The sequence below is a fragment of the Phaenicophaeus curvirostris genome, chromosome 6 (assembly GCF_032191515.1).
Source record: "Phaenicophaeus curvirostris isolate KB17595 chromosome 6, BPBGC_Pcur_1.0, whole genome shotgun sequence".
In the NCBI taxonomy this organism is placed as follows: domain Eukaryota; kingdom Metazoa; phylum Chordata; class Aves; order Cuculiformes; family Cuculidae; genus Phaenicophaeus; species Phaenicophaeus curvirostris.
In genome coordinates, this window is record NC_091397.1 from 21582409 (window position 1) to 21600324 (window position 17916).

Consider the following 17916-nt stretch of genomic DNA (forward strand, 5'->3'; position numbering starts at 1 on the left):
AGTAGATTTATGCTTGTTATTCTATGTCCTCACATGCCACGCCAGTATGTCTTTACAGTCAACACTTAATTATTAACTAAATCATATTCAATAAACAAACCAAGGCCTAAGACCTCAGATGAATGTAGGTATCTAATTGATATTCTAAACATAAACTTTTGGTCCAAATTATGTTTACAAATGTGATGTGGATATAAGCTCCTTTTGTTAGTACATCAGGACCACCAGCCTATTTTTCCCAGGTTACTGGGATTTTTGGAAGGTTACTCTTACAATTCTTTAAGCTTAAATGCTGCTCATATTTCTAACCTTTTGCACAACAAAATTAATCTATATGAAAGTATTATGATGGAGGTAGAGCACTGATGACAAACAGACACAAAGGAACAAATGCCAAAATATTCTAAAGTGTTACTTAATGTTTCACGCTTTAATAGCACTGCAAGTGCTCAGCACCTCATAAAATCAGACAGTAAATGTCACAGACTGCACATCCAAATACAAGAGTATAGTAGACACTTATCAAAAGTTAGGCCTCGGTGACTTGGCCAAAGTAGCACAGCTTTTCAGTAAAGCAGAACTGAGAATAAAATTAATGAGCCTATGCACCAGTCACTGGGTCACACAAAGGTCAAACATGTACTCCTTTGTCTTTCTCAAGCTAGCAGAAATGTCCCTGTGGTCATGGAAACCTTCAGTTGCCAAAAAGCACAGCAAAAGGGCTGCAGAAAGGGCTTTTATTAATTCCATTCTGTTTGGATAGTTCAGCTTTTCTCATCTATGCAGATCTCTCACCTTTATGAGATCACTAAAATGTCATTGATTAGGCTGATGGCCTTGGACTCGGGAGAATTTCATTCATCTGTGAATTTGCCATGAACTTTGTATATGACCTGGGTAAATTCCTTTCTTTCTTTGTCCCTTGATTCCCCATCTGAAAAATAGGCATATCCGTGTAGCACAGAAAAGATAAAAGCAAGAGAGATGAGACAAGAGATAACATAAGAAAGAAAGACCACTGCCTTCTGGGGAGCTTTAATGATTTCTCCTATTCTGTAAGTTTCTTTCTCCCATAACCATTCTTCGGGATATCCATGAGTATCCTTCCATTCCCTTGTTTAACATTTTTTTTTCAATTCACACACATAGTTCAGTTAATCTTTGCACAATTGACTGAGAGCTCAGCTCATTCCCACAAGCTGCTTAACATCCGTGGGTTAAAGTACAGACAGAATTTGGAGACAGAACTTGGAGATGGAAAGTGCTGTTCCATAAGAATCTTTGGCCAGTAGGATCTGGGGAAAGTTTACTAATTTCTAAAAGATCTGGTCACGTAGATACTAGTGTAAAGGTATTGAAGACATTGATTTATGGCCCAAAAGTGCTGCTCTAGATGCAAGTGATTATGGTTAGATGCCCATTCCTTTTTGCTCATTCACAGCTCCTGATTCCCCAAGCAGAAATTAATGCTCCCTTCAGGACCCTTACGTTTGTAACCAATTCCCAGCCATTGCTGGTTTAAAGTAAAAGTAAAACCAGGAAACATTAAGAAGTTCTTAGGTCAGATCAGATTCAGAATTTTTTTGGTAGGGTGGACTAGGGATTGGTTGCAGGAGAAGTACAGGTAGGGTAGAAATGCCTGGAAGCAGTGGCATGTGAGGGCTACAACTGCAACTGGACACAAATTATACTCTAGCTCAGTTCCTGGTCCAGTTCTATTACACGAGTCCTGCTGCCTGTATGACTAGTTTTCTGGTTGTTTTTCTTCCCACAATAGTATCCCCAAAGATTCTCTGCTGTAAAATAACACAACATGAAAAAACAGCAATATTCACACAGAAGTTTTCTATATCAAGCATTTGCCACATCATGGTATAAAATGCCAGGTAACATAATCTTGAGGTTGTAAGTAAGAGCAATGTAATGATTCCAGTATAAACTCAGTGGAAATTTCACAAAAAATGTCATTACTGCCTAGCAGTCCACTAATAAGGACCTGTCATGGATCATCTGCTGCCTTCATCAAGTAATCCTCTAAAAAATGAAGAAAATAAAGCTTAAATTCTTACACGTTGAAGTAGAATTCTTTCTAATATAGCACTGAGGTCATTGAATCCCCTCACTCCTCAATACAGTACTGTTATCTGAAACTTATGATATGAAATGATGGAGTGCATAAATTATAGCGTATATAAATCTCACTGAGTTTTGACTTAAGTTTATTAATGAATGAAATGTCTAAATAAGTTAAGCCCCTAAGGCCCTTTGTCTGAACATTCATAATATTTTACTGATAACAACTTAACTCACTTTCCGAAATTGTTGCTGGAAGCTTTGTCTGCTTGAATTGAGGAAACTGACATGAACAACTTAATAGCTGCTGAATGATAGCCGGACTGATTTGCTTGAAGTGTTCCTTGGAAATGGAGGAAGAACCATTTTTTAAAAATATCATCACAAGTTCATTGGCAGTGAAACAGACCTATGTAGAAAAGTATATACAGTTACTGAATAAGTTGCATATACCCACATTTAATGCTGAAGTTAAATATGAAATCTTAGAAGAATACCATGGAGAAAAAACTTGTTTTCCATATACTTTTTTTGTGGTTAAATTACTGTAATTAATTCAACTACTTCTAATTCTTGCCCCATCCCCTCAATTATACTATTATATGTGTCAGAAATTTCAGAATTTTTCTGAAGCTTGTTAATATCTTGAGGATCTGATATAATAATATCTTTAAATATTTTCTTATCATCTGTGCTAACAACAACATTTTAATGCTAACATTAATCATATTCTTAGCTATTAATGAAAAACTGCATTAATAGCAATAATACTGTCATAATGTAAGACACTGCTTGTATCAAAGCACTACTGAATTTGTCCTTGTACCGTGTCTTTAGTAAGACACAGAGCTAAGTTGTTTTTTTAAAATCTCTTAACAATCATATATCACTTTAAGGTCAACAAACTAGATGTTGGAAAGTCTAAATTTGGTCTAAAGATTATTTAATAATTGCATTAATAAAGGTACTTAAGAATTTCAACTCCCTTTTGTTCTGTTAGAAACATCTTTCTCAAAAAAAAGGGAACTTTTCTTGGTAACACTGGTATCTTGAAAAATTTTCAAGAGGAATGGGTTATTCATCTCCAGGATGAAAATTCTAGTGAAAATATGACCAGTTAGCATTAGAAGAGTTCTAGTGGCAATTAGTGTAAGAATTTTTTTAAAAGAAGTCATCCAGATCAAATATGCTCTTAATTAAAGGTAGAATCTTCTTTTTTTTATCTTATCTGATTAGTTGTGATTCAATTAAAAAAATAAATATTTGATTATGTAATTTAAACTAGTCCTCATCTGAGAATCAAGGGATTCATAGATATTCCTTTCCTAATCACTGAAGCTTGGGGTGTTTTTGAAAGCAAACTGCTATCTAAATAAAAAACTTGTAATTATAATTACTTCTATATAACCTAATTAAACCCCCAAAACTTCATGCCTTTTTAAATCTATTTGTAAAGTAAAATATGCATTGTAGCTCGATGAACTGAGCACTGAGAAATTTATTATTCAGGATAACAGGTGATCTTGCCACCTGGATCTAGTCTGTTCTGCTTCCGAGCAGAAAAGCATGAAGACAATTCAGGATCTACCATATTGGAAATGACCTTCAGTTTGCCTCTTGCAGACTCTAGAAGCAGGGAACACTGACAAGTGATATCAAGCTGGAAGTTTGGCTTGTGGATGGCTATGAGCAGCGTTCTTTCGCCAGTGAGCTGAGTGATGGAACAGAGTGCACCACATCCCATTCACATATGAAATCCAACTGGAACACATAGTCAACAAATTGGTAAGCATGGTTGCTATTTAGAGGAATCTCGATAAGCCAAAGAAATGGGCTGTCATGAAGACAGCTTTGTCATGAAGACCTTCATGAAGATCATTATAAAAAAATGTATTGTGCTTCAAATGGAATAAACACATGCATCAATAAAGACTAGGAAAAACTGAATGGAAGGTAGCTTTACACGAAAAGCCCTGGGGATCCTGACGAACAACTTGAACATCAGTTACCAATGTGCCCTTGAGACAAAGAAGGCTAACTGCATACTAGGCTGCTTAAGCAAGAGCATAAGCAGCAGTTTAAAGATAAAGGTTATTGCCCTTCCCTCAGGATATATGAGTCCACATCTGGACTATGTTCAGCTTGATAACCAACAGCACAAGAAAGGGGGCAAGTCCAAGAAGGTCACTAAGACATCTAGGAAACTGTAGCATGTCATGTACAGGGACAGGCTGAGGGATCTGGGTTTGTTTAGTATGGAGAAGAAAAGTGTTGGGTGGTACCTTAAGTCTTCACTATCTAATGGGGATTATAGGGAAAATAGAGCGAGAACCTTCTCAGCAGTGTAGAGCAAAAGGATGAGAGACAATAGGTATTAGTTCCATTAGGGAAAATTCCAACTTGCAGCTATAAATATGAGGACAATAAAGCTCTGGCACTGGTTTCCCAGAAAGACTGTGAAATCTCCATTTTTGGAGACATTCAGAATTCAGCTGGATGTGGTCCTGTGAAACTTGATCTGACTTTGATGTTAGCCCTGTTTTGAGAAGTAGGATAGACAAGATGAGGTTCAGAATTACCATGAACCTAAATTCTAATGTTATTAGAATAGATGATAGATAAATGTTATTATCAAGAATTTTAAATGAAAAAGCAAGATCTCATCTGGAAAACAAAATGCCTACCCACACTTAACAAGAATAATTCTTAATGCTTATTTATTAAAATGTTCTTGTGAGTCTTGAGGCATGAGGACCTGCACCTTTTCCTGTTGCAAGGCCTAGCTTTTAAGCTTTTTCACATAGGGAGGCATAAGAATAAGGCTCCATTAGTAAACCAACTATGTGTGTACTTTTGGAGAATGATACTGAAGAAACAAGTAAATCAAGTTTGCATATTCTGATATTAAAAACTGGATGAATGGATGGATGGATGGATGGATGGATGGATGGACGGACGGACGGACGGACAGATGGGTGGATGGATGATTTGGATTTCCAAATCCAGATTTCTTTATTGAGGAATAATAAATGAAGACATACATATTGTGACATAGTTTAAAGGAATTAATACTATTGCTTTTATTAGATCATCTACTACTTACTTGTTTTAGATGCATTTTTTAAATCATTGAGACGATGATTTAAAAAGAAAGCAGTAATCTTTTCACTGTGATATTGTTTCATTCTCTCTAAAAAATCCACTCACAGATCTTGATGTAGTTAGCAAACAAAAGCCATATACAAGTCAGTGCCTCATATGTAACAGCATCTGTTACTAATGGAGCACAATGGCCATCATAGATAAGTGCAAAAAGCAGGAGACAAAATTAGCAACACAACACTGAAACACAAAGCCTTCTAATGGAATGATATATCAAAGAAAATAGACATCACCAGAAAGGAGAGGAATGGAATAAGCCCAGCAAACTAGAAATTAATACAGAAGAGCAATTATCTCCTCTCCAAATGTCTCTTTGTGAGGTTTTTTTTGTCTATGTAGAATATATGGCTCTCAGTTTGACTCCAAGGCCTCAGATAACTCCCTTCCACACTTATCTTTTGAGTTAATGACAGTCTCAGAAGTTCAAGAATCCAAAAGCTGTATCTTACAAATTCTGTCCTTCACAATTCAAAATTAAGATGAAACATATTGAAAATTACTTTGGTTTAAAATTATTTTGAGCCTCTATTAAATGCCTCATATTAAATGCCTCATACTGCTGATCGAAATGATTCTGTGGTCAGTTGGAAGGAAATATACATACTGATGGAGTATGTATTCCAAATGCAGCAAAATTACAGAGATAAATATCAGAGTGGCATTTAACCAGATGCCATTCATCTCAGTTCCACAGCATAAAATGACCACACATCAGAAGTCAATTGCACATCTCTTATTCTCCTAAATTGAGACAAAATATTGCCTTTGAGTTAACTTCAATTGTAAAAAACTGAAAACAATAGAAACATATTCTTTGAAGGATATAGTTAAAACTTATATGTCAAAAAGAAGTATAGAAAGTATATACTTGGAATCTCCTTTTTTTTTCCTAAGGAATGTCTTCCAGTCTAAAGGATGGAAGTCAGTTACCATTTTAATCATTGATATAAACACAATTTATTTATTTTTAAATCTTTAGAATAAGGATAAAATCACCTCCAATGAACCACTGTCCTTCAAAGCTCTTAAAAAAGGTACTGGATAGTAATTAAAGTTCTGTCTTACAGACTCTATACTCTCTAAAGAATAATTCTGGACTCAATAGATGGGATGGCTGTTAAGAATGCCTGGATATGCCCAGTTTTCAGTTTACAGGAGCCTTTTAAAAACTGCTTACATAGAAACATTAGTGTACAGTAGCTAGCATTCCCTAGCTACTGTAATCTCACATTCAACATTAATAAAATTCTTCCCCCAATAAATACTCGAACAAAAATAACTATACAAAAATATATTTTTATCAGTATCTACATGAATTTATGAAATTAATAAATTCTAGTTCAAAAAAAATGCAGTTTTTGCAAAGTGATTTGAACTTTCATCACTGAAATTCGGTGACCAATAACATAACCAATAACAATAACATAAACAATATGTTTTATGTAATAACATAAAAACAAATTAACCTGGTCCCAATCTGTGTTCCCTTCATGATCTTCAAAATAACGTTGTAGGTAGTCTCCTTTTGTATGATTTCCTTTGACTCGAATATTTCTGTTTCCAATATCTCTGCTTGCCATACTATAATGTCTTCTTTTGTGACTGTGGAGTTGTCCATTTACAGTGCAGGTCTTTTTGGCTGTAAGCATGTTTAGTAGTTGTTCTATTTCTAGTAATTCATTAGAAAATAGATATGTTACCATGGGAAAAATACACATTTAAAAACATTAAACCAAAGGTAATTGTTAACATTTTGTTATTTTCATGACTGAAAAGTTATGCATCTTCCATTCAGTTTTTGATCTCTGTCTAAGTTATCCACAAATCGCTGCTAAATAGCTTCACCATTCTTCAAATTTTCAAGTTGCCACAGCCAAGTCTTTGAATAGTCCAGAAAGACCAGGAGGATGGATGCTTTCTTTATAAGGTATCCTAAAAGCAATCTTCAGGATGCTCTGCTGTCCTTCACACCTCAGAAGCAGAACACAGGGCACTGGATTTTCTCTCTCCTTTAATTAAATTGCTAATCTGGAGGCATGCACCTTTGCAGTCTTGAAGTAAGAAGGAGGGAGCCAGGACTTCTAATCCAAACAGTACAGGGGTGGTATGGTATGACATAATTTGAGTGTAATGGGTGTGCCTGCTGATGACATGCTTTGTTATATCAGGGGGCATGCTCTACCCTATCTGTCTTATTTGTCACCTTTCTTCACTCCTGCATTTTCAAGATGAAGCCATAGTTTTGGTAAGTTTGAGTTTGTCTGTTGGGAACAAAGGCAGTCCACAAACTAATTTCAAAGGAATTTGGATGAATGAGATTAAGAATGTTTCCATATGATAATTCTTTATTTTGGTAATGTTGTTATTCAGAAAAAAACAAATGACATAAAAAAAGGCTTGTGATAAGATGTTTGTCTACTTTCTTTGTCTTGAGCAAAGAGATCTGAATGGAGCTGAAGCTAGGTATTTTTTCTAAATGTAGTGAACTCTAATTTTCCTTTTTTTGCATGCTGCCAGTTCCTTGCTCTTTCCTATAGCTACTATTAAGAATTTACATAAATTTAAAGGGGCAACTTAATTAGCTTCGGCTTAAAATTGACTTGCACTGTAACAAACTTTTTAAGAATACTTTTTTGTTTCTCCAAATGATGCCCTAACTCCGCCAGTCATAAAGTTTTGCTGTTGTCTTCACTGGGGCCTGGATTTCACCATATATAGCTATTTAGTGGCACTGCACCCAGATGGCTCCTTCCATTCTTTTAAGTCAATTATTTCAGATGATCTGGCTTGGCAATAAAGGAAGGATTTTACTGCAAAACCAGTTTATGCAAGTACAGTCTAGGAGTCCAGGTTTAGGGCTGAGGATTTTGGTTTTTTATTTTGTGATCCAATGTACCTCTATGTAACTTCAGAGTGGTTAAAATGTTTTTAACTCTGCTTAATTCAACTTCTTAAGATGTTTTAACCTATACTTAATTTAATTTCTAAAAGTGCTTTGAAAGCTGTTGGTATTAGCAGTTGCCACACATAAAGAGAAGTAGATGTCTTACAATAACCTTCTAAATCCATAGTAGCCCCTGAGCTGATGGTTTACCTTCTTAAACTGCTAAGCATGCAGAATCTTTTACAGAACTAAACAGCAGTTGCTCAAACCCCAAGACAGGTGTTTTCTATTTTTGGACCACCTAGAACTTTCCTACACTTCTATTTATTCATAGTTAAGTAGCTTTTCTGATATATCTAGCAACAGAGCTCCAGAAGAAAATTAACTTTGCATATCCAGACTCATTGACCGAGTACTAAGATCAGAAGGTGAGTAGGGAAGCATGAACCATAAAGATGTTTTCAGGTACACCGGGCAGATATTAGAGAGAATTTGGTCAAAACAGAGCGGCTTCTGTCTATTTCATCTCTTCTGGGGAGATGTCTACACTGAGGTGTGAGTGACTAAGGTGTCTAATGTTGCTACTGTACATGAATTATCCCGCCTACCCCTAAATGACTCTTACAATGTATCAAGATCTGCATAAAGAAGCAAGGCAACTGAGGCCCCAGTGAACTCTGCCCTCACAGCTAGAGTGCTTCTTTCAGAGCTCTCTTGGGTAGTCCAGGCTGTCCTGAGCAATTAAGTCATAAATTAACGTGACAGTACCTATTTAATAACCATAGTCACAATTTGTTTTATATTTCTCAGATAATTTTCAAAATAACAAGTTGATTTTTCAAACTTTGTTTTTAAATTTAAAAGAGATTACTTAACAGCTCTAATATAAAATGGCATTTCAAAATCTAAAATTAACTGGACAAGGTCATTTAGGCATTTAAAGATAATATACATCAAACGTGTTACAAAAGGCGACTAGAGACAAATAAATAGCTTACCTGTCACTTGGAGCTCAGTGGTACTGTTTAGAGAATTGAAAATATATTTTATAAAGAAATCTGGGGAGGGCAAACTTGCTTTCCCCATACAGACTCCTTTGAGAGCCAGAGTAATGATTAAAGCAGCCAGGCGTGGAAGAGTATTTTCATCAGCACCATCTCTGTCCATTATATCAGCATTTTTCTCCAGAGCACTCACATCAACACACTGAAATCAGGAGAAAGCAGCATGAAGACAGCCCTGGTCACCTCTGTTTAGATAATCAGAGTGACAGGAGGAGAAACTAGAGAAAACACTTCTACAGACAGCAAGAGTAGAAAAAAATTCCAAGATTAAAGTTGTAATTGACAGCAGGATGGCAAATATGAAATAGAGGACATTCTAGGAGGATAGGCAGAGAATAAAAAAGCCTGAAATTTTACTCAGTATCTGACAGGGAAGAACTATAGCCCTTCATTCAGGTTATTTTTGCTCAGTGTTATTGTCATGCTGTTTCTATCATTCCTGTGTCCTCCTCAATTACATTTACATTTACTTCCAGGAAGTGACAGGAAAGGGAGTAAATTTTGTTAAGGCACAAGAAATTGACTCAAATAATACAGATTTTAACTCTATCTTAAACTTCAGAAATAATTCTCTTAGTGATTTTAGTTCTCTCTCTATTAAATGGAATTGATAATTTGTTACAGGGCAGTTATCAGAGGACAATATGGAAACATAATTCTGCAGATAAAGGGTAGCTTCCTTGGTAGGTAACCAAACAGAAGCAGCAGACAGCCAGGTACACCTATGTGTGTGGCTGTGTATAGGTCTGAAGTGAGGTAGCAGAGTACAGATCTCTGTTACCTGGTACCTTGTCCCTGTTTTCTTCCATTTCTGCCTACTTTGCTTATTTTCAATGCAAACAGTTGGAGTTTGAGGGAAACAGGAAAACTTGGCAGAACTTCTTTATTTGTCTCTAACCCTTATTAACTAAATTGAAAACTCATCTAGAAGAGCCAGTACGGTAATACCTTATTTTACACATACTCATTTCTCTATGTATATGTGCCTTAAACATTGTAGAGAGGAGGCTGACATTCTTTTCCCATCCATCTATGACACATATACATTTCCACAACCCAAAATTTCACCCCTCATTTGAAATAATAGCCACTGTCACTGGGAAGAGGATATTTTCTGTAAAATAAAAACATATAAAGAGCAACTAAAAATGCTACTCTTCTATTATTATGCTGCATCGTTGGGCCTTTTTCATAACTCAAGTGTTGTGATTCTAAGCATTAGATAGTCTATAATATCTGGAATACCTTCCAGAAAAATAACCTTTTTTCCTTCATGTCAGTGAGCAGAGAAGTCTTAGTTACTGACCAGGCTTGACAACTGATTATGCTGCCAGCATAAACAAACAAACTGCACAGTAAAGCACTTAATGGATTGTTATTCTATCCTGACATGCCAAATACCCACCAATGCCTCTTTACAGTTGCCCAGATACCATTGGAGTTCTTGGAAATCAGCACGTTCACCAAGACTCAGAACCAAAAGTGCTGGTCAATGAATAATTTATGATGGGGAACAATTGCACAAAGAACACAGAAAGAGGAACTGGAGGCCCTCAGCATTCTGCTGCACAGCCAGGACTCCTAACCATCTTCTGTTTGAATAGGAAACTACTACAGTCTGGTAATGAAGAAGAAAAGGGCAAATTCAAATGTTGCAATAAATAGAATTTAACTGCATATTATGAACAGATCTAAGGGGCTTCTCATAGCAGGTCAACCAGTACTCTATATGTTATCTAATTGGGCAAAATCTTATTTTAATGGCCATTATAAGGAAAACAGTTTTCTTTGGACTGTGAACTCTAGAATATGATTCTAATATTTTGTAGACACTACTTAAAATAAGGAATAATAAACACTGGTGAGAAAACCAGCTGTATGTTTCTTACTTTATTACTGAATATACTCAATATGATTTTGGGTTTTCTTTAACTTTAAAGTTAAGCCTATCTGTATCAATATTTCTACAATGTGTATTCATGCTGGTAGATAATTATTCACAAATATATGTGTCCCAGATGAAGGCAGCCATCATATCTTTGAAGAGATGCCTTATCCTAATCTGCTTTGGATGGACATGGAAGTGCAGGGCCTGTCAAATATCCAGTCATGTTGAAATGATTCATCACTCCTGCTATACAGGTGGATCAGCTTTGGAGCTGTTCATTTAAATACAATCTTTCCTAGTATATGTATACTAATAAATGGAAGAGATAAGAAAGCACTTTCTGTTCTTGAAGCAAAGCACAATTTCTTGCATCTGCACTACTATGCCCTTTTCCATTTGGCCTAAGCAGGATAACTGCATGTAAAATACCTTCTGGGAATGGTCCCTAATATATGCTCTCTCCCCTATCAAGTCTCAGTGAATTTTATGGAAGTGCTAGCTAGCACATGTCATAAGCAAGTCAAGAAGGCGATTAGGATTAAATAACACGTACAACAAAACATCAGTGTTCAGCCTGTGCTCTCACACCATTATTTACCACTGTTCTGGAGGACCATGATAATGACACAATGTCTGAACTATCTTAAAGGCTATTACTGGTAATTAATACAAAGTTATTTTTCCTTATGTTTTCTTTACCTGGGTTTCAGAAGTTTTAAAGTGTTGCCTTACTGCAGCCAAAATATCTTCAGTTTCATTCCGTGAAAAATAATAGTGGTCTTCATCATCTCTTAAACTGAGCATACTCTGGAGATAAAATTTATAATCCTTATTATGCAAGCTGAGTTCTGAAGAACATGCATCTCTATGATGAAGAATGTAGTAAAGAAGAATAAGAGAAATTCTCTCAAATACTTCTTCACTGAGATGGTCTTCTAAATCCCCACCACTTATTAGTAATAAAGCATCTGGTTCAAGGCACTGTGAAAAAAAATAAAAATAAAAGTAAATTCAACTCACTTAACACACTGATCATCATCTGCAAATACAATTAGAGAGAATAGTCTTATATTTAAATGATTGAACTTAAGCCTACACAAATGCACGCTGATGGAATGGCAGGTGAAGGGTGCAGGAAATTCTTCGTAGTTCTATGGATGCAAGATCACATTGTGTTTTTTTTCTGAAGCCCCTTCTGGTTTTGAGAAATCTCAAATACCCAACAGATTTAAGATTTACTAAAAACCAGGACTAACTATGATCAATTATTGTAGAGAATTGATAGTCTTCCACTGGCCTCAACAGATTATATTTCTGCTTAGGCTAAGGCTATTCATATTTTCACCTGTGTGTAGTTAATTCAGGGTGTGTAAATAGAAGTTATATCATACTCAATGCACTGTTAGAAGACTTAATTGACCTTGCAATCATACAGCTAGTTTTATTTTTTCTCAATGAATTCTGTTAACTCTAACAATTTGGTCCAGTTCAGAGCCAGTACAAGGTCTCAACACCATTTAGTCTTCCAAATGCATTTCAAGAGGAAATAAAATGATATACTCATTCGGTATCAGCTCTCTATCTGAGCACAAATTTTTTAATACATATATATGTGTATATATATATAAAACCCCTCAATTTTTCTTGATACAAACACATTTTCCAGAAAATTTTGCTAGCTCAAGCAAAAGTTAGTCTTTAGAGTTAGACTAGAAAACTTATAGAGTTCTGTGTCAGGCTACGGGAAATAAGATAACGAATTCCAGAACAAAGAATCTTTCTTGAAGAGATCTTGTAACTGTTGTCATTTGTTGGGTAGCTGTTTTTTTCCAACTGGCTCCTTTCCAAGCACATTGCAAGCATGTAAGCTAATCTCAGCTGTTAGGGTAGAGCAGACAGACTGCGCATTTCAGAGGAGAAACTACAGCACATGAAGGTGCTATTGGAGGATCAAAACTGCACTTTAATAAATCCATGAACCCAGACAGAACCTATTTTGTGAGATTAAATCTTAAATGGCCACAGGCATGATGTGTTGGTCAGTGTGGCTTACCTTGCAGGTTAGCTCATTTTTCTACATAGAGGATAAGTAAAATTTAAAGCATATATTTTGTTCAGAAGGTAATGTTTGTTGGAAGAACTGAGAGGGCTGCAACATTTTAATAGAAATATCTCTAATGAAAAATTCTCAATACTCAGTCTAAAAAAAAAAAAGAGAACGGTAGGTGGTAATTGCCACATTAAGTATTTATACTCCTAAATAAACTAGATTATACAATGATACACTGTGTCCTGTCTACATTTTCTGTGGAGATCTATAATTCTTAATTTTTCTAATGCATGTCCCTGAGATTAGTATTTGAGCTAGGAGAGTTATGGCTATTCTGTTTTCTGTCCCAAAGACTTTTACAGTATTTCAAAACCCATGAAAATAAATTGAAACCAGGGAGGCTGTTATTTGCTCTTGCAAGGAGATTGACTGAAAAGGAAACTGCTAACTGGAAGAAACAGCTGGATTTTATGAGATACTCCATAACATATGGGTCGCCCATAGAGAGTGACCCTTGAGGAGGTATCAAGAGCATATAAATTGGTTCACTGCTGGTTATTGTGCTGTTATTAATATTTTACAGGAATAAACATCTGCATGTCTTTGGTTTAGAAATGCTTATTTGCTTTAAAAAACTTTGAACCTGTGTACTAAAACCTGAGTTTCTTTTATTTAAGAGGCCAAAAGTTATAAAAAATTATCTCACCACTGCAAGAAATGTATGACTTCTGTGTGCTTAGGAGATAAAGAAGTGTCAGGTATCATTCAATAGCTGTTAGCCCCTGCCTGGAGTCTTGGGGTCCATATGTAACAATAAACCAAAAAAGAATCTAAAAAGAAGTGCTAAACTTCACTACTTTAAAATGCTCATTGGAGAAATAATAAAAAATTTAAAAAAAAAAAAATCTGAAAATAAAGTCATGTGGTGTGAATGGAATTCTGGTTTTAGAAGGGAAAGTTGAGTCTGCAATCAATTAATTATTCCCAACAAGTATGCAAAAGAAAATACCAAGCTAAGATGGGGCATTCTGTTTCAAATCTTGAAAATCTTGAAGGATAGTTTTTTGCTATCTTGGTTTACCAAAGCTTGCTAAGTCATCTTGCAAGATTTCAGCACAGTGCCACAGGGGCTGCATGTGGCTGAAGATGCTGGCTTTCTCTCATGGATTTTCTATAGACAACTGTGTTCACGTAGCACTGGCAGTGCAGGATGTGTGCAGTTCTACTGACACAGCCAACACTGAGAAGTACTGGAAACAGTGAATTCAAATTCTTCTCACAGAAAATTTCCAAGATGAAGACTAAATAGAGTGGAAGTCCTGAGCAAAGTAACCCCCAGCTAAGTTTCACTTCTCCCATCCAAGTACACAGTGGGCATGCTCTCCACAAATACATCACAAATACACGAAAAAATACGGTAGTCCAGAGAAGCAAAACAAAGAGGGAGAACAAGAAGTCCTAGATCCCTGTTTTGTGAAGTCTGGGAGGACTATATAGCAATCACTGTTTAATGCATTCTCAGCTTTTGATCCGGGTCCGTATCTGGTACATATTCACTGTCCACATGCACAAAGAAAGAAACTGCACAATGTCCTTTATACAAAATTGCCCATTTAGGGAACAACAGAACAGGGAATACCTACATTATCTATGCATGAAATATCATATTGGGGCCCATGTGAAAAATGGGAGCATTTGCAGAAAGAGCCAATTAAATGAGTAGTTGTTTACTGCACAGGAGGACTGCCAAGAAAAGTATATCGTGAAACTTTTCACCTTCATGCCATTCTCATAATTCTAATATAAAGTGACCCTGCTGTATGTGGATGTTTGAACAATGCCAGAGCTGTGATAATGTTAGTCAAGGTCAAGACTGACCAAGTCCTTTGTAGCCCATTTCAGCTAGATTTCTTACTTATTACTGTCTCCATCCTATCAGAACCTATGATTTTATTACACTTCCTTCTTTTTTTTTCAAATCAGGAATCAGTTCTGAAAAAAAGTCTCAACTGAGCTAGACAATAAAACCTTCTGTGAAGCTGTACCTTGGACTATTTCCAGTTCCAATTTGGATTTGTAAGATTTGTTGTTCTGCCTTTTATTTTCCTTGAGCTGAACTGCTCACCAAACCCCTCCCCTAAATCTTTAATATTTCAGTGAAGTGGCACATAAATATGAGTCAAATCTATCTGTATTTAATTTTTATGAATTAAAATTCAAAACAAAAAAAAGTGGCAGAACTGGTCTCAGTTTTTACCTATGTCTTCCAACAGTGGAAATCCTGTGTGTCCCAGATTCAAGCTCATGCTTTTATAGTTAGATTAGGGTAAAGCAGAAAAATCTTTTAAATGAAAATTATTATTTTTATGCAACTTAAGCATGGCATTTTAAGGAATATCTGTCATATTTGGAAGACCTCTTCATGAGCTCAGACTATAAATATTAATTAATCAGAATGAAAATATTAAAGCAGGGACATTTTTTTTCTGCAATAACAAGACCTTTACAGGTTTAGGTTTTGTAATCAGTAGAGTATAACTCTAATAAATAATTTTAGAACTCACTGACGATCCTGTAAAGATATCCCTCATTAATTGAAGCACTAACCAGATTACAATCCTCTTGCGTGCCATTAATCCGCTGTGGGCACTCAGCTCTCTCCAGTAACATTTTGACCAGTTCTCGTGAGTGGTTCGTGTGGAGCTCAGTGTTGTCAGCTGAAAGAACGCGTAAAGTTTCCATCAGATAGCCTCGGCTGGGAGCATAGCTGCCATCCTGCCCACGCTCTTCCCCAAGCTGTCCTTCAGCAATGAGCACGCTGTACATGAAAGCAGAACATACCACCCCAAGAGCTGGATGCTTGGTCAGAAAACACATCTCCTCTTCCTGCAGTGTGTGATCTGCACTGAATGTTGGATTGTTGTTTGCACTTCACAGCTTAAACTTGAAACCTGAGGAATCTGAATGGTAAAGGGGAAAAAAACCCCAACCCTTTAATTAGTGTGAATGCAATATGTTTGAAAGGATTTATTAATTGGTCAGCTAAGCTGATTTGCAGTGACAAGCTGTTTTCGAACAACAGGGAGCCTGTAAGGGCTTTACAGCCCAGAACAGCAGGAAACTGAGGCAACCATGGCCTTAAAACTTCTGTAGAATTACCAACAAGCGGTTGACTCAAAGCGCCCTTCCCTCCTCATAAAAGTAAAGTGTATGGTTTTCATTTTAGTGTTATGTTATTGCATTGAATAATAATCCTCTTCAGTAAGAGCAGAAAAATAACATAGCTTTCACTTTCAGTCCACTATGAAACAGGTTTTTAGCAGTAAAAATAACTATAAATAAAGATTACTAGTCTAGCTCTGATGTGAATGTGCATTAATTATATTACATGGCAATGATATAGAGCAGGTTTTATCTTCAAAACACTTTATCAATGTTACTGAACTCCAGTTGTACAACAAGAAACAAGATTGAACAGGATGTACTTAAAAGTCAGTGATATTTTATAATCAGGCAAAAGAATTACAAAACTGAGGTAATCATTTCATTCACAGAACTCAGTGAATAAACAAGACAAACACACCAGAACCAACAGTTAACTTGTTAACTCTAGATGCATAAGACATTTTGTACTGTAAATCTGCTCTGTCACTACCCTTCCTAATGCACTATTGCCTTTGGTATAACAATAATCTATCTCAATATCAAAGTGTAAGAAACATATAAAAGTTTCACTTCTGTTTTACACAAAGAGGTTTGCATTTTAATGATGGGCAGATGTTGGCAGTGACATATATTTTCAGATGATAATGCACGTGTTTAACAGCCACACATAACTTCAGCTTCTTTTAAATGCAATATGATATGTGAGTTTTATTTTAAAGGAAAATCTGCTAGCAAAGTATTTAAAATGAAAAACAGAACTGCTGAATTCAAATTTGCATTCACTCGGTTAAAGGCTAATATGATTTTAGATGTTAGGAAATCTTTTGGTACTCAGCTATGTTTTACTGTTAGCAGTTAGGAGCATTGTTACAAGGATGCACTTATTTCTAAACATTATTTTCTTACCTTCTGAAAGAAAAAACAATGCCTGTGTATCTAGCTTTGTGGCCTTCTGAATCCTCAGAAGTATTTAGGTGCTGGAAGTCCAATGTTTTTAAAATTCCTTGATGGTGCTCTGGAAGCTGGAGAGGATTAGTTTATTGCTGCCTTGAAAAGTTTTCAGTTGCTATGGAGAGAGCTGCTCTTAAGGTAGCAATGAAGGTGGATAGGAATTAGTACATGATCTTGGCAAGTTCTAAGCATCATATTATAGAATATATTTCACATATTTTAGCATTTATTTTATGTAAGCAGTCTATTTTAGCAGTGCAAGATGTGTAAAATCTATTGAATGTATTTAATTAGGATGGATAACACATGCAAGCACTCTAACTCTTCTCTACATCCCTACATTATCTGATGAGTTTATAAGAAACCTGAATTTCTTTTCTTCATCAAAACCTTACTTCTTTTAGCAAATATGAGAACAGAATAGAAATAGAGATCTTTTCAAACACCTTCACAGAAAAATGGTATTTTTCTTAGGGAAACACTGTCCATAGAGAACAAACTCGTTAATCTCCACTCATTCCATGCCTCATTTGCACCGGTCAAAAAAGCTGGGGTAGCTCAGACTCTGGTGGAAAAAAAAAATAAAATTCCACCCACTCAGGTTTTCCAGACAGATGCCATTACAAAGTTGACATTTACTTCCCTAGGCTATTACAATATTATTGCACTGGAAGTCAGT

General features: G+C 35.9%; 1 protein-coding gene across 4 annotated transcripts in view; it reads right to left on the reverse strand.

Moving 5' to 3' along the window:
- The window catches only part of SLC39A12 (solute carrier family 39 member 12), a 33967-nt gene extending 16648 nt beyond the window's left edge, over positions 1-17319 (reverse strand). For 2 of the 4 annotated variants that reach the window (XM_069860440.1, XM_069860439.1), the window contains exons 1-6: positions 17193-17319; positions 15729-16081; positions 11771-12052; positions 9118-9325; positions 6702-6904; positions 2311-2482 (exon numbers count right to left, since the gene is read on the reverse strand). In XM_069860440.1, coding sequence (XP_069716541.1) covers positions 2311-2482; positions 6702-6904; positions 9118-9325; positions 11771-12052; positions 15729-15998 — 1135 coding nt within the window. In that variant the 5' untranslated portion in view covers positions 15999-16081; positions 17193-17319. Of the gene's footprint in view, positions 1-2310; positions 2483-6701; positions 6905-9117; positions 9326-11770; positions 12053-15728; positions 16084-17192 lie in introns of those variants that run through there. The other 2 variants (XM_069860441.1, XM_069860442.1) reach the window with 2 other exon arrangements.
- Between the last annotated feature and the right edge of the window lie 597 nt (positions 17320-17916).